A 23,616-nucleotide genomic window follows, 5' to 3' on the forward strand; every position below is an offset into this window, starting at 1 on the left:
GCGGATAACAAGGGTCCACTGTACTAGGCATGCCTTTGATTTAAAAGGGGGGTATACATTCATACAATAAATCCAAATTAAAGCTCAAACAAGGGTTTACTTATATTGCAATCCCACTGGACCCAATGGTGTTGAGTAGACATGTATAGATTCTGAATCATTTACTATACATGCATAGATTGTGCAATAAACCTCAACGTGATGATGCCTAAATTTATTTTTACTTATACTGTGCCCTGATATCTCATGATGTAAGACAGGATATAAACATTTTAGTGAATAAACAGATGAATCACGCCAGCAAGAATGACACTGGGATTCTTCAGTCACATCACTTGCTTCTGTTCTATGCTGTTCACCCTTGGCTTGAGCTATGGTACTTTTTGCCCTACCGAACAGCACAGTTCCTCCCTTAGAGACGGAGAAATACTGTATGTCTCACTTTTTGCCAGTGATACAGCTACTTATAATACAAAGAACAAAGGGGTTTTTTTTGTATCTAATTTATTGCATTATCCCTCTCACCCAGTCTTCTCACAGTGAACCATGATTATGGTGAATTCTAGTCACAGCTCGACCGTACCACCTCCATCCAAACTAGCTTTAGATCCGTAATATGCAGAGTGTTCTGTGATTCAGGTAGTTAGGAAAATGAGGTCAAACAGTTGGTGCACGTGGGTTATTTAGAACATGATAACAAGAGTGAAATTGTCTGGATTCACTTAGATTTGTCCCACCTTCTCTCTTGGTAGTGGATAACACAGGCTAGCTGCACAACACAGCATGGCACAGAGGCAGAGAAGAAAAGCCCCGGTCATCAGAAGACGTTGGCTGCAAAGGGCACGGTCAGCCTGAGAGTGAAAGGAGTGTGACAGTGAATAGTCCTAGTACCAGCTTCCATCATAAAGAAACCCTGAGTGCCAACACACATACTCTCCCTCTAATCTTTCTTACCTGGTCCAACATACTGGATAGGGCAGGGTTAGTTTGGTAATGTGACTGGTAGCAAATCCCTGGCTCTTGCAGATGCATGTCCCTCTCCTCTATCACACATGTGAGTGGCTGTCTGAGGATAAGATGGGAGTGCTGCATTAATGGGTTAAGAATTCATGGAAAGCATAATTCATGGCTCTTGGCTCACCTTGTTTTGGGGAGAATGGATGAAGGTGCAATGATGCTAAGGCAGCTCTCCCGGGAGTTGGAGTTCATGATGACAGCCAAGACATGAATTGGCTCCTGGGCATCTGGACCTGTATGTATGGAAAGGCCAAGAGGGGAAGGACAGAATTTGGATTCCTGACATCTTTGAGAAAGGACATTGTAACCAGTCAAGAGAGAGAGATCACTCACCTCTCAGACCTAATTTTGTTCCATTAACTGTCAGACTTAGGTGGGTACCATTGGGAGGGTCTGTGCCATTGTGGAGGTCAAAGGTGAGGCCAACCATGATGGAGACGGTTGTGTGGGACTCAGCAATGGTTGTGGAAGGAGGTGGTGTTGCATTTTCCTGGGTCTTATTTGGGACGCAGAACATTAACTGAGCCAGAGACTGTAGCAGAGAGTTCCAGTCCTTAAAGACAGGGAGGAAAGTTTCATCTTAAATTTCTCATTTCCTTATTTTTCCTTCCCACTTGTCTTTAAAAATTTGCTCCAGTTTCACATGATCTTGCCTCTTAAATCATTTTTATTTTCTTAACTGCTTGAAAACCAGAAGATTCCAACTATTATCACATCAATTGCCCAAAGTGCTAATAAACAAAAGAAAGCTAGAAGTGGAGGGGGGGGAGGATTTTAAAAAATGTTAAATAGTACAGAGGGGAGATAGAGCTGTGATATATTTAACAAATGAATCAGCATTCCTGGAGGCTTCTAGCTGTGGCAATTCATTCCTTTTGTCTGAAAAAGGGTGGTCTGGGGAAATGGGGGCATATTTGCTTAACCCTGTTTTACTGTTACTGTTTTTTAAATAACGTCATAGATCCTAAATTTACAAGTTAGTACGTAACATGGAGAAATAACTACCAGCACAACCACTGCTACTAACACAGGTAATTCTGCCCTCGGCTCAATTAGCGCATTCCTGCAGATTCAAATACTCTAAACATGTGACTTTGTTCTGCAACAAACACCTGATTTCACTAGCTTTTTCCTTTGCTGTTCTTATGTTCCTTTAAGTTGACTTTGACATTGACCCTACTGTATGGCTTTCTTGGCAGTATTTACTCAGCAGAGGTCTTCCTCTAAGACTGAGAGACTGTGATTTGCATAAGGTCACTATGTGGGATTCCATGATTGCATGGGGATTTGATCCCTAGTTTCTTGGAGCCCTAGTCCAGTACTCAAAACACACCACCATTCTGGCTCCTGCCTATAATTGTTGGGCAAATACAATGTATTTCATCTGAGTGAACTGCCAATCAGATAGAAAGTTTCAGAACTATGACCTTCCTTCAGCTGGTGGGACTTTGCCACCAAACTAGAGTTGGGGAGCCTTTGGCCCACCAGATGTTTTGGACACTACCATCACCCTTGCTGTTGGCCATACAAATTGTTTAAAATACATGAAGAACCAAAGATTCCTCAGCACTTAGCAAGAGAACAATGGAGTCCCTGATTTTCTGCTATTGCCTCCCCCCAACAACCTATACTTCCCCTATGACCAACCTGATCCCATCACAAGTACTTTTGTCATATTTTCCATTTAAATCCCTCATTTCTAGCTCACCTCTTTGACATCAGGATTCTGAACCTCGTGTGACTTGATGTAGGCAGAAAAGCCAAAAGAAGCAACAGCGAATGAAAGAAGGCAGAAGAAGAAGGTGACCAGAGGTGGGTGTCGCTCCAGGCAAACACGGAGGGAGCCCAGCAGGGAGCAGATGACCATGATCAGCCCTAAGGATGAGGGTAAGAAGGGTGAAGTGTCATCCTAGTACTTGGAAAAAAACCTGACTGCAAAAGAGAATCCCGGTTCAAGAGCATTCCTATACTGTGCAAATCAGGAAGCAGTCAAGGTGTGGCCCATAGGCTATATGCAGCCTATAGGCTCTAACATGATTCCTAATGCCTCTTTGTTTTTCTAAATACGGTTTTAAAGGCTATTTATATCCTCTATGGATGTGGGAGCACTTTTGTTACTTTCCCCTAACTGTTTTAGGCCCAGAGTAAACTCACCCCACCCCAAAACATATAATTTCTGGTCATATTCTGTTTTGAAAAATGGGCCTAAAAGAGGATTGGAAGGATGGGATGAGGCTACCACCCCAAGGATGCAAGAAGGCTTCAAGTTGTTGTTTTTTTTTTAATGTTGTGTATGTTGGAGATAGCCCTCTGAAGTCTGTGCATTCCCTGGACCACTGGAAGCTGTGTGTCCCTGAATGTGAAGCTAACATACTTGATTCTCACATGCATTGTAGAGCTTTGACCTAGTGACCTACAATGTGCATTCCAATGTAGCACATTGCTACAAAATGAGTAATTTCAGCAGAATGAGGAATGAAACTACATTTGCTTAATTTCTTATTCAGTACAGTATTCGAATCACATATTTTGTTGGGTTTCCTTCTATTAATTCTTCTGGCCTGAGAGACAATTTGCCTCATCTTTCTCTAGGATTATATGTGTGTGCAGTTCCACAGCAACAAGCTGCTTTGAGAAACATATCCCACAATGGCCAGAATTCTATTAGGGACATGTGCATGCGTGAGTTCCCTTTACGAGTGCAAATGTCCTTTCTCGGATGTTGCAGGGTTGGTATTTCCTCCCTCCCTGTGCAGTGCATAAAGTGCCCCATACCTTACTGAAAAGCTCTGAAGCCACCCAGCATAGCCATTATTTGTGGCAGGAAAGCAAGTTTATGTCCTCAGAGACAGATATGAAACGATTACAGCAGCTCTTAGATCTGCTAGGGTCCTCCATGCTGCTCCATTCTTTTTCTGTCTTTGTAGCCAGATGCTCCTCCAATCCTGCCTGCTCTCCACAAAGCATACAATGGCCATGTGGGGCAGCTTCAGGGATTTTTCACTAAGTTGAGGGGAAGATATATGGTTCACATGCTACACTTAGGGGATGTTGGATTGCAGCCCTTGTTGGTGTATGTCTTCAGCATACTTCTACCTAGATCATGATGCAAATTACAGATAATAATTCTTATATACACTAACATTATGAGTTTCTCTTTTAGATCCACAAATAGTTCCTTTCTGACAAAAGATGTCATGACCCAGCTACTAGCTTAGATGGCTTTAAGACATATCACTAGTATTGTATAACAAATATAAATATTTGTTATAAATAAAGGTTAATAATAATAATAATAATAATAACAACAACAACAAATAGCACTTGCATGGAATACTATTAGAGTACCAGATAGCCATGCCCTTTCAAAAAACTGCATTCCCATTTTCTCCTCCCTTCCAGTTTTATTTCCCCCCACTCCAACATTCAGCCAGCATCTCTTGGTCAAATGAGCATGTTCAGTCTTCATTGGGCTTCTTAGGTTCCCCACGCCATCCTAATTTTCTAAAAAGTTTTTTAGTACTTTTGTAAATCTTGGGGTTCTCCCAACAGTGCTGACACCACTCTCTTCCACATGTATGATGTCATTTGGGGTACACCAAGACCCACATTCACAAAATCAAGATACTATTACTATAAGGCAAGAGTGGGGGAGCTTTGGCCTCTACTTGTTATGGATGCCAGTCTTCAGATGCTGCAGCTGGTATGGGCAACTGTAACAGGCTGTTGTCCAAAGCATCTGGAATATATAAGATAGCTTAAAGATAGCATGTGTCTTAATTAGCAATCACTGAGAGAAACAAGCAATAGCTGCAATTTTCAACATATTATATGGTTTGCACAATATTAGACTCTGTAAGGGACATGTTTAGAACCAACAAGCTAGGAGTTCTCTGACAAACCAGAAAGCATGTAGGTCACTAGCACAATGGGACCTGGGAGCCGGCTTGAATCCATGCATTCTTGCTCAGCTTCCTTGTGAATCATTAATTATTTAAAAAGTGTTTCACTAGAAGAAAAGCATTCTTATAGAAGTATGAAAATATTTCTTTCTCAGACCAATGGACATTTGATATAGAGTCCTTCTCCTCCTCTCTCAACTGAAGCATCTGGATAAGAGACTGGTCTCCTAAACACAGAGGTCTGAGCCAAAGAAATTCATAAAAGCCCTGAGATAGCTTTATGCTGTAAGCAAATCCAGCTGAGTTCAGTAACGCATATTCCCAGATAAATGTGTATAGGATTGCAGCCATGGTATGATACTGGGATAGATAACCTTTGGTTTTTCAGACCATCACTCCCACAGTCCTTTACCAGTGGCCATCCTGGCTGGAGCTTCTGGGAGATGAAGATCACAACATTTAAAAATTCAAAAGATCCCGGCCCCATCCCAGGGGTAAAGATTACAAACTGACTTTCATTTTCTGAGGCTATTGATCAAGCTAACAAAGTATTTCAGCAGATGTTTCAGAGAAGAATTAAGGGGATTTATATATACTCAGCTTTTCAGGTGGCAGCCCCTCATTAATACCATCACTGGTTTTGGTCTCATACTGTATTCAGAACAACACAGGACATGCTGTTTGTAATTGCCTATAGAAAATTATTTGTTAAAAAAAGATAAAACAATGGATTATTCAAAATCATTATTTTTTATTTAGTATTTGTAGAACTTGGTACCATATAGAGGACCTCAGTATTCCACAGTATACAGGCCCATCCAACAGTCCTGTCCTTTTACAATGGGTTCCTTTCAAAATAGGAGCAATAAGCTGCCCTGATCTGGCAGGCTCTTTTGGTCAGTCCTGCTTCTGACAATGGAACCCTTGGCCTAGCTGAACCATTCTGGTTTTCAGCAGCAGCAGCAGCAGCAACAGGGATTTCCAGCGGTTCCAACAACTCATCACCTTTGATCTCACAGATATTGTGGAGGATACAGCATGTAGCTATGACCACTGGGATGAGCTTCTCTCTGACATCCAGCCTCATCTGCAAACATCTCCAGCGAGCTCTCAGGACCCCAAAAGCTCTCTCCACACATGCTCGGCACTTAGCAAGTCTCTCATTGAATTTCTCTTGAGCCTCAGTTTTTGGCGTTGGGTATGGCTTCATTAACCAGGGCCGAAGAGGATATGCATGATCCCCAATTATGACTGGAGTCATTGAAACGCCCTCCAATATTGTTGAAGTTTGTGGCCCAAAGGCACCCTCATCCATACTGTTGAAGAACGGAGAGTTGTGCAGAATGCGGGAGTCATGGGACCGCTCAGGAAAGCCAACATAGATATCAGTGAAACGGGATTTGCTGTCCACTAGGGCCTGCAACACCATTGAATAAAAACCTTTACAATTGATATAAGAATCAGCTGAAAATGGTGGGCAAAGAATAGAGATGTGTATAGCATCAATTGCGCCCAAACAGTTGGGAAAGCCCATTTCCTTGAAGCCTTCCATGATTTGCTGTGGCTCTCCCAGCTGAATTGTTTGAGCCAACAGCCTGCTGTTTATTTCCTCACAGACCTCTTCAAATATTGAGCAAGCAGATGAAATCCCTACTCCAAAGAGTTCTGAGACAGTCTTGTAACTGTCATGGTGAGCTAGCTTCCAGATGGTCATGGCAACCCTTTTTTCAACAGGTATGTGTGACCGCATGCCGGTGTCTCGACGTTGCAAGGCAGGGCGCAACTCTTCAGCGATATACATCAGTGTAGAGCGTGACATTCGGAACAGAGAAATCCAGCACCGGTCATCCTGCTCTGAAGAAATCATCCGCTCCCACCATTCACTACATCTTGGAAGCATCCAGTGTGACCTCTCTGACAAGGCCATCAGTTCATGCTCATAGTGCAGGGCAGGAGAAGAAGAGTATACCATGGTGACCACAGAGACAACAGCATTTCGGTGAAGCCGCAGCAGGGCTCTCTTGCGGCGCACACTGGCTGAGAGGATCCGCCGGAGCACTGCAGCAGATCGGCGGAAGCGCCTGCGCTGCAGAATTCTTGTTATGGCAAAAATCAGGGTACGTCTGTTGAACATCCACTGCTGTATAAGCAACTGAGATGTTTGAACACAGGCAGCAACAAGAGCCAGGCACTCCTGCTCCATTTATCCAGGCTCTCTTGGAAGTTCACAGTAGGCTCAAAAGGAAGGGGTGTCACAGTGCTGGGAGATAAAAATCCATCTCCCAGGTACACCAATGGCTATGGCAGGGATGACAACAGCAGGCAGGGAGGACTCAAACCAGTCTTTGAACTTCACTTGGAAAGGCACTGTTGAACTGAAGGGCAATTCATTGTAATTGTCTTTTTGCCTGCTAATTAAATCACATTTACATTTCAGTCGTAAAGGTCTTTTTTTAAATGCACAGGTAAAGCAATTCTCTTCTGCTCACACTCAGGGAAAAATCCAATCATTCAGGAGTAGGCAAGGTCATGTTTTCCAGATGTTTTTGACTACAACTCTCATAACTCCCAACCAGTATGCGCAAAGGCCAGGAATTATGAGTGTCATAGTTCACATTGGAAGACCATAAGTATTCCTGATCCTCCAAAAATCTTAAGCTTTAAGAAAGCCATCTATGGCTTTGTCTTGTCATGCAACCTAGAGACCCTGCTACTCCCACAAACATTCTTCCAGCTGACCATCACTCAGTGACATGTCTTTGATGTTTCCCCGTTTCAGACTAACATTGTTTAGTGACCTAATATCTGCACAAGATAATCAAGTAATCCATGATTTCTAACAGAAAAGTGTAGCCTCCTTGAAAAGCCTGTCAATAGTGAGGGAAATTCCCTCTACACATGTTCAGAGACAATTATAGCTAAACCAGGTCATTTTAAGCAAGCTCTGAGGTAAACGCTACCAGATCCTCACTCGTTTTATAGCCTTGCCAGTTTTCAGAACCTCTGCTCCTGTTAGGAAGACAGCAGGATTTCTAAAGGCTACATTTCATTTTCCCAAAAGCATTTCATTCAAACCATGACTGCAGTTTTAAATCTTCTTTTCTGTGAAATAAGCAGGACATTAATGTATTCTCATTGAAACCCATGGAATAAGAGCAGTTCTGTGGGCCTACTGACCCAAATAATTCTGTGCAACTGCTTTTTCACTATCCTTAGCAACACTTGCAGAAGTAATTTAATGCCTCTTTGCCCTACTGCCTTATTTTAAAAAAGGAATAGCAATGAAAAACATTTAGAAGTGATCCAATATCCATCACACAATCCACATGCACACATACAGTCTTTAATGACACTTATTTTCTCATACAGTACTTCACAATTGTCAGTATGTTCTGATAGATATTATGGCTGCAACCCTACACAACCTTGCTTGAAAGTAAATCCCACTGAACTCAGTAGGGCCTATTTGACGGTACTATATTAGGAACTAGTGTAAGCCAGAGTGATGGGTTTGGGACCTCACTAACAATAAGGGGTACCAATCTGAATAGATGCTAGTGTTCTGTCTGACATGTTAGACTACACTGTGTATCCTGAATGTTTATTAAAAACATATGAAAACACTGTTCTCCAATTAATCTGATAATTTCATATTAAATTGGGGGGAAAGAGCAGCAGCCAATGGAAACCAATGTGTTGATATTATGTTATTTTTATAAATAAATAAATATAAACCATGAGATAAAATACCATTTCCCCAGGAAAATTTCATTCAATTTTGAGGCCATTTTGCTGGAAACAATACAAGGGAATAGCACAGTGTTTTTGTTTGCTGTATTATTCCCTTGTCCCTTTACCACCTCCCCAGACTTTGCCAGAGTTTACATGGTGGGTTTTGCTTGCTGCAAATATCTCAAAGCTTGACAACAATAAAAACAAGAGAGGGGAGGGAGGAAGAGGAAGTTTGTGTCAGGCTGTCTCAAGGTGCAGAGGCATGTGCAAGAAAGGGAGCCCTCGGAGTGTGAAAGAGAGGGGAAAACTGGGCAAAGAAGAGTTACATCTCTTTCAGCTGCTTAAAAAAATGAATGAGCAAGTCCACCACTGAACTCTAGAAATGAAAGTGTATTAACCTCTCCAGAAAAAAAATGCTTATAAAGCTGCAATACTGTGGAAATGACGAAGGAGTTAGTGAGACTTACTCCTGAATATACAACTGACCCTCTGTATCCAGGGATTCTGCATCCATGGCATGAAATTATTCTAGGTCCTGGAACCAAACCCCAGTGGATGCCAAAAGGCCCACTGTATATGCAAAAGACGTCATTGCACATCAGATATTCTGATCAATAGTGCATTGACTGGGGGGGAAACCACTATTCTTACTTAGTGTTAGACCACAAGCTTTGCATGTCAAAAGTTTTTCAAAGTCTGACTTTGGCTCTCTCCAGTTAAAAGATCTCAGCTGCCTGGCAAGGTTAGGAAAACCTTGCTTTCTCTCCTTCTGTGCTCATAATCCTGGAGGAAGCAGTTTTATGCATCTAGCTAATTTTAGTGTCTCAGTTTCATCATTTTACAGAGTAAGGAAGCAGCAAATACTAATCTGCAGCTCTTGGGGCTATGACCTTTTGCTCTACAACTTCAGAATCCCCCCAGTCAAAATGACCAGAACCATGGTAAGTATAGGAGACCCTCCTTCTCCTCTGGCTGCTGAGTGAGGCTGCCAAACGCATGCTTCAAAGTCCAGTCTTCTTGATGGCATGACTAAAATCCACTCAAGAGGGAAGACTGGACTACGGCATGCTGGAGAACCTGTGGCTCTCTAGGTGTTGCTTGGACTGCCATGCCCATCAGTCCTAGGCCCTACAGACAAAAGTGAGGGAAAATGGTACAGTAGCTGAAGTCCACCATGATCCGAAGGGCCACTTGCAGGCTCTTGCTTAGAACCAACAAGAGGCAGACTCAGTGGAAAGCAGGATCACACTCTCTCAAAAGACTGAGAAGTGATAAATAAAGCAGGTTGACACCACTTTAACTGCTGTAGACCCATGTTATGAAATCCTGGAATCTGTAGTTTTGCAAGGCCTTCTCTGCCAAACAGTGCTGGTGCCTTTATTATTGTTGCTGTGTGCCTTCAAGTTATGTCAGAATTACAGTCACCCAAGGTTTCATGGGTTTTCCTTGGGATGTTCTGTTCAGAGGGGTTTTTGCAATTGCCATCCTCTGAGGCTGAGAGACTGTGACTTACCCCAGGTCACCAGACATCCTCCTTTTCCAGGACAGGTCCAGGAGGAAGTCCAAAATGTCCTCCATTTTGAGGATGACTGAGAAGCAGGAATTTATATTACATTTACATTACATACAATAAATATACTTATTATTATTTATTTATTATTAATATATATTCCAAGCAGGAATATATATTACATTTACGCTCATCCCTCCACATTCACTGGGGTTAGGGGCACAGGACCCCCGTGAATGTAGAAAAAAAAACAAATAACAAAACCACGATGTTTTTACCTGAGAGAAGACCGCTCTAGGAATCTCTAGGTCCTCCATTGCAAACTGGTGGTCAACATCTGCCAGACACTGACCACAGAATAGCACTGGAGGAGCTACAAATGCCTAGTAGAGTGTTCTCTCTAGGAATCTCCAGGTCTTTCAGTGAGACTTTTGGTTAAAGTTGACCATAGAGTTGCACTGGAGGACCTAGATATTCCTACAGAGAACATATTAATAAAATCCACAAATAATCAAATCCGCAAAAGTCAAACCTGCAAATGTGGAAGGATGACTGTATATTACGTTTCTAGCTTTTATTTGGGAGTGTCCTACATTTTTCTTGAATGCCCTACATGTTGTGGTGCCCTTATCCTCCTTTGCAGTTATGACATCTGTTCACCCTGAGGGTCATCCAGTGGGTTTACATGGCTGAGCCAGGATTCAATCCTTGGTGGTCTCCAGAATCATAGTCCAAGGCTCAAGCCACTATGTCACGCTGGATCTCACAGCTGGTGCCTCACAAAACTACAAATACCAGGAGCCGTGGCAGTTCAAGTGGTGTCAAACTGCATTATTTATACAGTATAGATGAACCCGCTGATTTTACCTTGGAGCACTTTGAACCTAAAGCCTTAAGTGTTTTGTTCCAGCAAGAGTTTCTAGACTGAAAACTGGAGAGGACTTCTGCACCTTTCCTTGTTGTGTTGAAGAGGGAATTTCAACAGATCTTGCTTCTCAAGCCACCAAGTAAGAAGCAACAGCTCTTTTGCACAACCACTGAAGGTTCAGGAGCCCTCACCAGTTTCCAGTCTGGCAACTTGTTCCGATGCTTAAAAACCGACCTGCATTTGAACAAGGAGGTGTTTATCAGGAAAGTTAATTATATGGGGGTAAGGGAGCCAGCGTGGCAGTGGACTAGGGCTCTAGAGACCAGAGTTCAAATCCCTGCTAAAGGCCATGGAAACCCACTGGGTAACCCTGGAGAAGTCACACTCTCTCAGCCTCAGAGGATGTCCGTTTCAAACCTCCTCTGAACAAATCTTGCCAAGGAAACCTCATGATAAGTTTGCTTTTGGGTTGCCACGAGTCAGAGACAACTTGAAGGCACACAAAAACAACAACAAAGCAAGTTATTAAAAGAAAATTAAACAACGGAAATGTTAGAAAACAGAAATTATAGTTATCATAATTTTAAATGCACTGTTTTTAATCTGCTTTTTACCGTTTTTAACTGTATGTTTCAATTTTTTTAAAAGTTGTTAATGCACCAATTCTATTTTAACTTTGATCTTTTGTCTGTTTTAACAACGTTGTGTTTATTTTAATTCGTAAGTCATGTTGAGTCCCAGTCTGAGCTCACTTTTGGGTCGCCCTAAGTCTGAATGTGAAATTCATTTATGTTTCGCGTATGCCTTACTTTCACACGGAGCCTGGAAGTAATTTCATACGCAACGTTCTTTAAAATTAATTTTTGGTGAACGAAACACAGTTTGTGTTGGGAACAAATAAACAAGGGCTGGGAATGCTGTGCTATTTAAATGTTAAGGTTTGCATTTTTAACGTGTCCTATTTTAATTCCTAACTTTTTAAACGTTTAAAATGGCTTAATTGTTAAAATTTTATATTCATACATTTTAATGTTGCAATCTTTTTAAACCGTATTGTTTTAAATGTGCTGTTTGCTGCCTTGCGTCCTTATGTTGGGAGAAAGGCGGAATATAAGAAGATAATAATAATAATAATAATAATAATCATTAAAAAAGGGTGTCATTATCTCAACTGCCCATGTAGACAATTTTGGCATATTTGGGGTTTCGGAGTCTGGGAAAAGGAAGACTCAAGAGGTATAATATTAAATATATTATACGAAAGCCAGCATGATGTTGTGGTTTGAGCGTTGGACTATGACTCTGGAGATCAGGGTTCGAATCCTGGCTCAGCCATGAAACGAACTGGGTGACTTTGGGCAAGTCACACTCTCTCAGCCTCAGAGGAAGGCAATGGCATTCTCTAAACGAATAAACAAATGCAGCAGCAAGATTAATTATAGCAAAAAGATGGAAAGATCAGGGAGATCTAGGAATACAAGATTGGCATAAAGAAATACGGCAACATCTGGAATTAAGGTTAAAAAGAAGGAATAGTGAAGCAACATGGAACATAGCAAAATCAGGCAGGAAGAATGACAGTTTTGAGGGTAGAGCAATAGGAGGATAGTAGGCTCTGGTTGTGTTTAATCTGTTTTGTCGATTGTACGTACAGCGCTGTGTAAATAAAGCGTAATAAGAATAACAAAATTAATAGTACTATTCCTTTGTGGAATTATGAATAGTTCATGAGGAAAAGAAGGCGGTAGAAGAAATGAAGATATTAATAATATTATGTGGCTGTTTTCTTTTTAAATTACTGGTTTACTTAATATTGAAATGGAGATGATTAATGTGATTTATTACACTTTGTATGTGGAATATTGTGTAAAGAGGTTTTTAAATACAAAAATAAATAAATGGTCTAAATTAATTAATCTATGACTCTGGAGGCCTGGGTTCGAATCCTGGCTCAGCCCTCTTACTTCGTCTTACCTCAGTCCTGCTGTTGCCTCTGGTCCGAAGCTTCAACGCAGTTTTCTGGCATTTGGGCTACTGTCCCTTTAAATATCAGTGGCGGCGACCCTCCATTTCTTTTATTAAGGCGAGGAGCTTGGAGTCATAACTGCGCATGCGCATACTACTCACAGTCTCACTCTTCCCAGCCGGCCTTCGCGCTTGAGAATGACGTTTTAGAAAGACACTGCGCACACGCGCTACCCTCCCCGTTTTTTTTTTTTTTGCTTTCTTCCTTATATGGGAAAAGCCTGCCTTTCCGCTTTCCGGCACTTAGCGAGTTAATTGTATGATGCGTCTCTCTCTCTCCCTCTCGCGCGCGCCTTCCCGCCTAATAACGGCTCCTCAGTGTCAGGACCATAGAGATGAAACTTTACCTAGAAAGGCCTACTATCCGCCTTTGAAGCTTAGGGAGCCATTTTGTTTGTGGGCAACAACAAAAAAGCACTCCTTTTGAGCGATTTCCTTTAAGTTTGGGGTTGAAAATGGGTTTGGAAATAAACGGTGCCTTTTGGGCTGCATCCACACTGGAGAAATAACCCGGTTTGGCACCTCTTTAATTATTTTCTGGCTCAAGGCTATGGAATTCTGGGAGTTGTTTGTTGTGGGGCCCAGAGCAGAGAAGAGCTCCGTTCTGGGCCCCATAACAAACTCCAACTCCCAGAATTCCATAGCCTTGAGCCAGAAAAAGAGCCAAAGCGGTACCAAAACGGTTTATTTCTCCAGTATGGTCCCCATTAATCAGCATTTAAATAGACCACTGCTCCAAATCAACCCTGCACCCCTAAAAGATGCATGGGAGGAAATGCGCCAAGCAGCATGCCCCCTCACTGTCCAGATGTGAATCTTATTTATGTTTAGGTCTTTCAAGCGTAATGTTCTCAGCCGAAGGCTTCTGACTTCTTTTGGGAAACTCCTCAAAAGCTTTTCCTATGATTTCAACAACTGAAAGAGTTTAACTTCTGTCCTTTCAAAATATGTCCCACCCATCGTGCCGCCTTCAGCACCACCGGCACCACCATCGCCAGTCGCTCTGCTGGTGACAAAGTTTGTCATTTGGCTCTGTGTTGCGCTGGGTAAGAATCAAGACACCGACAATGCAAGAGATGTGAATTTAAATAAATTCTTTTTTGCCTTTATTTTCAGGGGAATCCAGAGAAATTAAAAACCATGTGAAGAAATTAAAACCAGAGCATTAAATCAGTGGGAAGAGAGGGGGATGAGGCATCAGCCCCACCCAGAACAATTTGGGCTATAACAGCAGAGGGAGGGAGGTAGGCAGGTGGCATAGCTTCCCCTTTCAAGATGCCTGGGCTTCTCCAGTCTTCAAGGGGGGTGGGGTGGGCCTTGCCTTTCCCCATGTGCCCCCCTCATATCTTAGCGGTGCTTCCCCTGGGTATTCTTGGAGTTAACCCTTTCCATCCAAGGTATCCGTGTAGACAATCACTCTGCTAGGAGCTATAGGAGAAATGGAATGCAGATTCAATGAGAGATGTATCATAGGTAGTACAGTACATGAAATCCAGACCCCAGGCTTGAAGTCCCATTCCCCTATTGTATTAAGGTGACAGTGAAACCAGTCTCCTAACAATCTACACCGATAACAAAAAGTTATCCTATGACTGGTCTGAACTGTCTAAATCAGTTGCTGACTGCAGCAGCTTTCCCCATGTTCCCCAGTTTCATTCAGTATACCTTCTACATCTCCAGAAAACCAATCAGCCCAGTTACTTAGTGTCTGTCTACTTGCTTGATTCTCTGACTGCCCCTGCAGAAAGCAAGCCCTGAATTGTTGGCCTTTGCATGGTGCTGACTAATGGCTGTTGGGTGTTCTTGTCATAGGAGTCTGCCACATTTTTGTTCTCTTGTTGAAAATCTATTACAAACACAATGTGATCCTTTCAGTGGACAGTCAAGGCTCTCGAAAACAGTCAGCATCATGCAACATTTAATGCTTCAAAATTAGGAACTATGTGCTCAATCACAGCTAGGGCAATGTTTTGAAAAAGCCAAAGGAAGACTTCCTGTTAAAATGTGGCTTTACCTCATCTTAACTTTTGAAAGCAATTTTCCTTGAAAATCCTGTACTTGCTAAGGACATATTGTGTGCATACAGTACATCAATGGATATGTGGCAGGAAACTCACCAATGCATTGAGAAAAATTAAGTTTCTAATGCAACCAAGTGAAGATTGGAACAATCAGTTTTCATTTGCTTTGTTTCTTAATCCAGCTGCTGCACAAAGTCTCAGCTATTGTTTCCGTTGAAAATGATAAATTGCATACACTTGTACTCTTGGAATGACACCTCCTTTCTAAGATTTCCAATTCAGCTACACCTCTACAACTCACCTCATCCATCACCTTAAACCATAAGACTGCTTTTAACTGAGCTACAAAGGCCATCGCTCAGATACAGCCCCATTTCTGAAATCACCTAAATCACATTTTGGAAGTCATAGATTAAAACTCTGGGATCTCCTGTCAACATACAGATAACTGGGTACAAAATATCAAAGTAATTATGGCAGAAAGTAGTAGGCTACTTGCATCACTGGTCTTACAGGAGTAAGCTTAACTGATCTATGATTCTAAAGGGTGTTCCTTCCATGACTTACCTTGATTGTGTAGTTCCCATATATGACTCCACTCTGTATTAGGAGAGGAAAGAAAAAAGGAAAATTAGAAGCAATGCATTGACTCAGCATATTGCTAAATAAGACTCAGTATCCCTAAGCCCTCTGATATAGTTCAAGCAGCTCATTACTAAGAATTTTCTCATTTTTAACCACTTTCAGAAACTGGTGACCAAATGCATATTGATCAGGCACCCATCTCTAGGCACAACAGGGAATAAAATCTCCAGATTTTGCCTCAATGTGCTGAAATTGATTTGCAGCCGATACTTGAATTATTAGATGTTTAAAAAATAAGGCAAGTGGGGGGGCTTTATGAAAATCTTCCACCAACTACGACTAAATCAAGCCTTCCCTTTAGCATTTCGATAGCAATAGTTGAACCCATTACAAAATATAGTGGGTGGGCTCCCTTTGACACCTACCTAGTAATTCATATATGGGTCTAGGAAAAGGAATGGCAAAGAGTAAAGTTCAAAGTTCAAATGCATTTTATCTAGCAAGCAGTGAAAAGTTGAGGAAAATAAATACCATATTCACAGTATCTGCCCTTTACTTCTTCATCAGACAGCTTGCTCTATCCCAGACCCCTTCCATACACTTTAGAAGGCCTTCCCCATATCCTGAAACATTCTCTCACCACTGCCACCCCATCCTTTATCTTTCAAATGAAAGGTCTCCTTCCCATCAACATTACCTCAATATATTCAATCAAATATACAACATCTCCAACTCCTCAATATATTAGCTCAGTCCTCATCCCTCCCTCCAGCCTCAGGCTCCTTCCAACATCTTACCTTCCAAGTGATAATTTCTTGCAGCCTGCCAGTCACCGGCTTCCATTTTTTCCCAGCAAGCTCCAGCATCTGCTTCTTCTTCCTCCTTGTCTGATGCTGTCCCACCACCCCCACCATGCCCAGCTCCTGGCTCATTGATAAAGGAGAGGCCCCATTCATTTTGAAAGATAGCTCCCAGATGCTGTTGTCGACTGCTGTCAATAGGTGGGGAACTGCTTGGGGGTGGTGCCAAGACACAATTGGGGAGGCTATTCGTGGTACGGACGGCTGAGGCAGGAACATGGCAGGCTTTCCCTGGCTGATCTAAGTTCTCTTTCAGCTTGCTGGCATACGAGATCTTGGGGATGATCCGGGCACTGCTGCTATCGACCGGGAAAGCAGGAAGAGGCCTGAAGAGCGACCATGTTTCTTTCCCAGACTCTTCAGTGGCTGCGCTGTTGGCATTAGATGCCACAGCAGGCTTCTCACTGGCTTTGACAGTGGTGCCTCGTTCTGACTCAGGAGATGAGGATGGAGAGGGTGGGTCTGAGTACCCTCGACGCCGATGCTGCCATCGCCCATTGGAAACGCCCTCCGGAGCACAGTGGTGGTGGCCATTGGTGCTGGGCCCCCATTCTTTGCGATCTGAGGGGTTCCCTCGGTAGGTCTTGCGGTAAGCAGCATGGAAGGGGCGGCCGTGGTAGAAGTGAGGAGGGTAGCGGCGTGGGTGATGAGGAACTGGAGGGTCCCGTTCAGACAACTGGAGATTGCGGATGTTAAGGCTGTTGGAAGGGCTCAGGGGGACACTGGGCTCTTCTGCTATCTCAGCGGGGGTGGTGTAACCATTTGACTCCCATGAACCTGAAGAGGAAGGAAAGCAACAATGAGGCAAGGTTTGGATTAGCCACATAATGTAGCATATTTACACCCCACCCTGTGGCATGTCTCTTGGGAGAGAAAATCATGCCTCTCTCCTCTTCCCATTACCAGTGTAAAGGCAGGAGCCCAGTCTTCCCCCCAACTTGTTGTAACTGTGCCAGAAACCATTTTTATTGACTGCATTGGTGTTACTAAAAGTCTCCAAGCCACGGGTCTGCCAGTCCTTGGTGAATAGCAAGGAAAGATAAAAACCTGTAGCCAATAGGCCCAAATATGGTATGAGTCCCTGGCACATTGGTTCCCAGCATCAGAAGCACTGGAGTGCATCACCACCACTGTCATTTCATATATGTACAATGTATGAGTTATCCCATGCACAACCAAAATAAAGTAAGTTATTATGTGGAGATTTGGTAAGAAGACTGAAAAATTTGCAGGTGCCAAGTCAGCTGGACATGTAAGCATTTTATGCTTTGGCTACTGCTTTTCTGTGGAATGCAGAATCCTTTCCTCCAACTTGGGGCTGAGAGGATCATGATGATACAAGAGCTGCAAGTTGCAGAGGTGATCAGAGCAGGAAAAACATAGTGTCTCACAACTTTCTAATCTACAGGAAAAAGATACACTTTAGAACAGCCAACTTCAAAACAGTGTTCCAAGTGTGGATTCCCTTTGCAGAGAAAAGGGGTTTGGGGCAAGTGCAGGAGTTCTCCTTCTGTGTACTGACATGACTGCAACCAAAATCTGAATTATCGCTTCTGAAGCTGTTTTAATCTCACTACTTTTTGTTATTTATTCAGGCCTTCGAAGTCAGTCAAAAGAACCTGGGCCTTCAAATTGCCTATGGACCTTTGGAGACCCTATGAATTTCAGAGTTTTCTTAGCCAAGGAATACTCAGAGGTGGTTTTACCAGTTTCTTCCTCTGAAATATAGCCTACAACACCTGGTATTACTCCCTCTTTACTAACTGCTTGAAGTTAATGGGCCTTTGTTTACACAATGGCTTCAGAATGGGAAATGCATGTTGCTCTATGGCCAGCACAGAATTGCAAGCAATTAGTATCTTGGTGAAGGGCCTAAATACTCTAAAATCATCAGATCCTGACTGCTTTTTAGAAGCTATGCAGATTCAGTGTACACACACACACACAGTACTTAGTTGGGAGACTTCCAATGAATACCAGGTGCTGCAGGCTATATTTCTGAGGAAGGAAATGGCACACCACCTCTGGAGTGTCCCTTAACACATGGGGTCACCAAGAGCCAACAGGCTATTTGAAGGCCTTACACACAATATATATTGGTATGCAACTCTTTTAAAAAGTCTTTCTTCCAACAGGCTGGTGGAGGAAGTGTAAGTCTCCCTCCTTCACACCAAAACAGAAACCAAGTGGAGAAGGACTAGATGTCATTCCTTTGCCAGCCCACTCACTTTTTCACATGAAACTTCTGGTTGTCCTTGGCTACCAAGTGAGTTGTTAAATCCAAGGCTGTTTTAGCTTTAAAACATCCTGCCTCTATATTTTTAAGCTTCTCTGAGAAAAGATGGGGAAAGAAAAAACAGAAATTCTGAAAATCTATTCTCAGATGTAAGGGATCTCAAGCCAAGGCCTAAATCTCATTAATTTGGGATTGTGAAATCCTTCTTTAAAAATAGCAGAACCTTGCTGCTCTGAGAATCTGAAGTTATAATTTTCCCAGTTGTTTTATACTCCATAAGCTTCATTGCCCTGTTAAATAAATTTTATATCTTTCCACAAGTAGGGTAGAAGGAAAAAATTGGTATCTAGCAAAGAAACAAGAGTGGCAGACAATCAAATTTTCTTCCACACTGCTTCAACAGACAAGACTGAGAGACTCTAGTGCCCATCGTGTGGAAGCCAAGATCCTGAGGGTGGAGGCATTTCACCCTGCACTGGGATGTAGCCATTCTGAGACAGAAACACACAGAGACACCATGACAGAAAGGGAAAGCCCCAATTCAGTGTAACACACCTTCTCTGGAGACCTGGCTTGGCCTGTAGCCCAGCTCTGCTCCACCCCCTGCATGACAGAAAGAAGGTTTTATTTGCAGCAATTACAGATAAAAAAGAACAGCTTGCATTTATATGCATGTTACAAAACAGGAGCCACTGAACGGATAAATGAATAAGCGCCATCCTGGTGAGGAACAGGAAACCAGTGCTATGAGAAGAGAGTGCAGACTAGTACATTGAGAATTATCAGGGGATGGACAGGGCTCCTATATTCTGTGGAGCCCTTTCTAATGCCACGACTCTTTAATACAGTTCCTCATGTTGTGGTGATCCCCAACCATAACACTGCAGTGTCTCGGTTCCTAAAACCATTGGAAATATGTGTTTTCTTATGGTTTTAGGTGGCCCTGGTGAAAGGGTCATCTGACCCCCAAAAGGGTCATGTCCCACAGGTTGAGAACCGATGCTGTAGAGAGATGTGGCAGCCGGTGTGTGTGTGTGTGTGTGTGTGTGTGTGTGCACCTGTAAGTCGACCGCCAACTTACAGTAACCCCATGAATTTCATAGTTTTTTAAGGCAAGAAATTCTCAGAGATAGTTTTGCCAGTTCCTTCCTCTGAAATATAGCTGGTAGTTTGGATTATTTCCCCAATCTGGTTTGTACGAAGGGGGCGGGTGGGAACTTTGTTGGAGGAGGATGGGATTTCATGCCAACAAACCTGGCAGAATCTGTAACAATGCACTCTATTGCCAGGAAGAACACATCCAGCGGTTCTTGAGACTAAAGGGATAACAAGAAATTTGGAGGGAAGGATAGAAATGAGTGAGGGGCAACACTGCTTTGGAAACAAATGTGGCAGTTTTTTTAAAATGTCTGAGCGCCATGTGAAACAGCTGAGATGTTCCTAGCCCCAAGGCTGGCCCTAGTGACTTAGAATATAATGGGTGCCAGGCCTCATGGGGGCATTTAAGCTTACCTGTGCGGATGCGGTTGCTAAGGTTGTGGCATTTCTCCTTCTTCCCTCCAAGGAGATGCAGCTCCTCCTCTGGGTTGCGATTCTCATCCATCCCCAGTTCCTCTTTCTGCATGGCCTCTGGATGGTCTGGGAAGCGGTTGGTGAGGGGAGTAGAGCCTCAGCAGCACAGAAGGGCGCTCCTTAACACCAGGGGCCCCACCGGAGCTGTTTCCTAACCCTTCTTTTAAGTCAAGGCTGGCTTTCCTTCCCAGTGGCTACTTTCTTTCTTCAGCACTACAAACAAGCGGCTGTTCCTAAAAGTTACTGAGACCCAGGACTCCTGACACACAAAAAAGGAGGCTCCCGAGAGGCAGGGATTCCTCCAAGAAAAGCTCTAGGCTCCCAAATCCTAAAGGGCTACTTTGGGATCTCTGGTACCTGAAGCCAAATGGTTTTGGGGCTTCTGATACCTGAAGCTCCCCCGTTTTGCTGTTCTAAGCTTGGGTGCCCTCACTGCCCTCGGATCAAGCCCTTGATGCAAAGGCGGCCCTGAGCTTGACTATGATTTGTGAAAAGAAAGCCTCTCTCTCTAGCAGCCTCTCCCCTACTTTCCCTCTTCTCCCCGGTCACTCAGCACCTTCCTTCCATCCCACTCTTTCAGAGATAAACCTCTACAACACCTTCCTTTTTTAAAAACACAAATCAATCCCCGTTTAAAAAGGCGCCTTTCCCAACTAGAAGCCTCCTTCGGAGCCGGCGAAGCCTCCCTGCTGCCCCCTCGGAGTTGGGCAATGGCTACTGACTCCTCCTCGGGAAACGAGGCCTCCTAGCTCGCCCTTCCCTTCCCTTCCCTTTCCCCCCGGGCCTTATCCCACCGCTAAACCCCAAGGCCTAGGCTTCCCAGCCAGGAACCTCCAGCTAAAAGACTCCCCTCCTTCCTCCCAAGGAAGGCCCTGAACGGGGCACTCTCTCGCCTTTCCTCCCAGGCCCAGCCCAGCCAAACCCTCCGCCCGCTCCGCCGCTCCCTCCCCGGCCTCCAAGGCGCTCGGATCTCCCTCGCGGCCCGCCTTCCCCTTCCTCAGGCCCGCCGCCGCCGCCGCCGCCGCCGCCCGGCACATTCACCCAGCAGCCAGCCAGACAACCCCCGCCACGTGACCGGTTTCCCCCTTTGGCCTCCCAGGGTCATGTGACCCACCAAGCGCCGCCGCTTCCGGGAGGGAGGGAAGAAGGAGAAAGGAGAGGGGGAGCGCCACCACGTGATCCCAGCCCAGCCCGGGTCACGTGGGGCCTTCCCGGGTCACGTGGGGCGCGCCCAGTCTTCCTCTTGAGCTGGCTCCCCCCCCCCCCCCCAGCAGCCCTTGAATGGGAAACAGAAGGGAGGCAGCATTTCTCTCTCTATATACACACACGCACATGCATACAAACCCACACACATATATACATATATATGAATAGATAGGTTTCAGCCCTCCATAGGAGAAATGTATGAAATACTGCATTGCTTTCATATATGTGTGTATCTATGAAGAAGGAAGCTATGCATATACATATTTCAGCCCTTTAGGGGAAACACATGAAAGGCTGCATTTCTCTTCTGTGTGTCCATGAAATATATGGAATATATATATATATGCATAGGTATATTTCAGCCCTATACAGGGGAAAGATATGACAGGCTGCATTTCTTTTGTACATACAGTCGCACCTTGTTACACATGCATTTTTTATACACTGATTCATGCACCCACGCTATGAAAATGTTCCAGAAAAGTGTAAATTTACCTTGATTTTCCATTTTTTATAAGAGACACCATTTTGCTATGTACAGTATAAAAGAAATGCAGACTGTCATATTGTATTTAATGGGACTTAAGCATACACGGATTTTGTTATCCACGGGGGATCTTGGAACCAAACCCCAGCGTATAACAAGGGTCCACTGTATTTATATATATGTATTTATATGAATTAAAGTTGGCCCTCCGCCTTATAGGTCAAAACCAGCATCTTTAATTGAGCCTGGAAACAGACCAGCAGCCAATGGAACTGTTGCAACAAGGGAGTTGTGTGCTCCCTATAATCCGTTATAGTTAACCTGACTACAGCTCTTTGAGGTTTCTGAGCACTTTTCAAAGGAAGGCCCATGTAGAGCCCATAACATTAATCCAAATGGGATGTAACTAAGGCATGTACCATCAGGGCCAGACCCAACTCCTCTCAGTTGGTGCACTAGCTTTAACTGTGCAAAAGCACTCCTGGTCACTGCTGAAACCCATCTCCAGGCTCAGAGCTGGATTCAGAACACCCAAACAGTGAACTTGTTTCCAGGGGGAGTGCAACCCCATCTGGGATGAATCCCCATTCCCATATCAGTCTTTTGGTTGACCAGGAGCACCTCTTTGTCGGGATTAAGCTTCGATTGGTTTCCCTTCATCCAGTCAAGAGCCGGTTTAGCACAGAAACAGTTTCCTTGGAATTAGCTGCTAAGGAGTGATAGAACTGGGCAACATCAACATACTACTGATTTCCACCAGACTCCAAACCCCTGGACAACCTCTCCGGATGGTTTTATGTAATGTTAGCAAAGACAAGGGGCAAGATTGAACCCTGAAGAATCCCGCAAGTCAATGGCCAAAGGGTTGACCAGGAATCCCTCAGCACCAATTTATCCATACTGCTCTTTATATTTGCAGCAATGCAAAGGTGAGCCTTTAAATGAAACTCTTGAAAAATCCAAAATTAAGAGGGAAACATGTCTACACGTCTACTCTGTTTCCCTCTTCTCATAAGAGAGCTCATCGCAAGCAGAACTATAGGGCAGCTGTTGAACTGTTGTGCGATGGGATTTGACCCCGTGCTGCCACCTGTAAGTATGTGTATATGCACAAAACAAACACACAGATGTATTTAAGCACACAGAGTAGCCAAAGAAAACTGTAACTGGTATCTTTGGTTTGGTGCACTACCTGTAGAAGCCGACACACACACTCCTTTGACTTTTCCACATTTTGTTGAGTTACAACTCGAAACTGAAATTGATTAAATTGGCACTGTGATGTACTCAACACTGTGAAGGTGCAAAATGCATTTATAAGGCAAAAGCAAAATTAACTTACATATTGTGACCCAATAAAAATATTTTGCATCCTTACCATGCTCTGTATATTGTGTACATCCAGTGGTTAATGATGCTAATTAAATCCAATTTCAATTCCAGGTTCAAGCACAACAACATGTGAAAAAGTAGAGGAGAGGATGATTTCCACAAGGCAGTACAGATGCCAGTAAAGGTATGGGGAATCCCTGGAGAAAGGCATCCCCATCTTTCTTGTATGTGCGCGCATGCAACACAACAGAAAATACCCTGTA

The 23,616-nt window shown here is 43.6% G+C and overlaps 2 protein-coding genes across 5 annotated transcripts; both read right to left on the bottom strand.

Annotated features, from left to right (window-relative positions):
* Positions 1–517: 517 nt before the first annotated feature.
* Positions 518–13,165, bottom strand: TMEM219 (transmembrane protein 219). Of its 3 annotated transcripts, XM_042471660.1 has the most exons (6): positions 13,004–13,158; positions 2,726–2,892; positions 1,351–1,570; positions 1,142–1,250; positions 955–1,066; positions 518–851 (listed from the first exon to the last, which is right to left on the bottom strand). In XM_042471660.1, the coding sequence occupies exons 2-6, from the start codon at positions 2,882–2,884 to the stop codon at positions 723–725; spliced, it is 729 nt and encodes a 242-aa protein (XP_042327594.1). In that variant the 5' UTR covers positions 2,885–2,892; positions 13,004–13,158; the 3' UTR covers positions 518–722. The 3 variants fall into 3 exon arrangements, with proteins under 3 accessions (XP_042327594.1, XP_042327595.1, XP_042327593.1); XM_042471661.1 differs by lacking the exon at positions 955–1,066; XM_042471659.1 differs by lacking the exons at positions 518–851; positions 955–1,066; positions 1,142–1,250; positions 1,351–1,570; positions 2,726–2,892 and adding an exon at positions 4,056–7,330 and having other exon boundaries at positions 13,004–13,165.
* A 968-nt stretch (positions 13,166–14,133) lies between these two features.
* LOC121932743 lies at positions 14,134–21,380 on the bottom strand. 2 transcript variants are annotated; one of them, XM_042471679.1, is made up of 5 exons: positions 20,269–21,380; positions 19,312–19,359; positions 16,458–17,297; positions 15,643–15,675; positions 14,134–14,482 (listed from the first exon to the last, which is right to left on the bottom strand). In XM_042471679.1, exons 1-5 carry the CDS (start codon positions 20,378–20,380, stop codon positions 14,433–14,435), a joined length of 1,083 nt encoding a protein of 360 aa, XP_042327613.1. In that variant the 5' UTR covers positions 20,381–21,380; the 3' UTR covers positions 14,134–14,432. The 2 variants fall into 2 exon arrangements, with proteins under 2 accessions (XP_042327613.1, XP_042327614.1); XM_042471680.1 differs by lacking the exon at positions 19,312–19,359 and having other exon boundaries at positions 20,269–21,377.
* Between the last annotated feature and the right edge of the window lie 2,236 nt (positions 21,381–23,616).

Source organism: Sceloporus undulatus, chromosome 6 (genome assembly GCF_019175285.1).
Source record: "Sceloporus undulatus isolate JIND9_A2432 ecotype Alabama chromosome 6, SceUnd_v1.1, whole genome shotgun sequence".
NCBI classification, from domain to species: Eukaryota; Metazoa; Chordata; class Lepidosauria; order Squamata; family Phrynosomatidae; genus Sceloporus; species Sceloporus undulatus.

Coding starts and splice junctions, on each gene's coding strand:
- TMEM219 (XM_042471659.1), bottom strand. CDS start 7,122: ATGGAGCAGGAGTGCCTGGCTCTTGTTGCTGCCTGTGTTCAAACATCT.
- LOC121932743 (XM_042471679.1), bottom strand. CDS start 20,380: ATGCAGAAAGAGGAACTGGGGATGGATGAGAATCGCAACCCAGAGGAG. Junction 19,360..20,268: donor TAGCAACCGCATCCGCACAG/GTAAGCTTAAAT, acceptor TCTGTCATGCAG/GGGGTGGAGCAGAGCTGGGC. Junction 15,676..16,457: donor AAGAAATTATCACTTGGAAG/GTAAGATGTTGG, acceptor CTCCTAATACAG/AGTGGAGTCATATATGGGAA.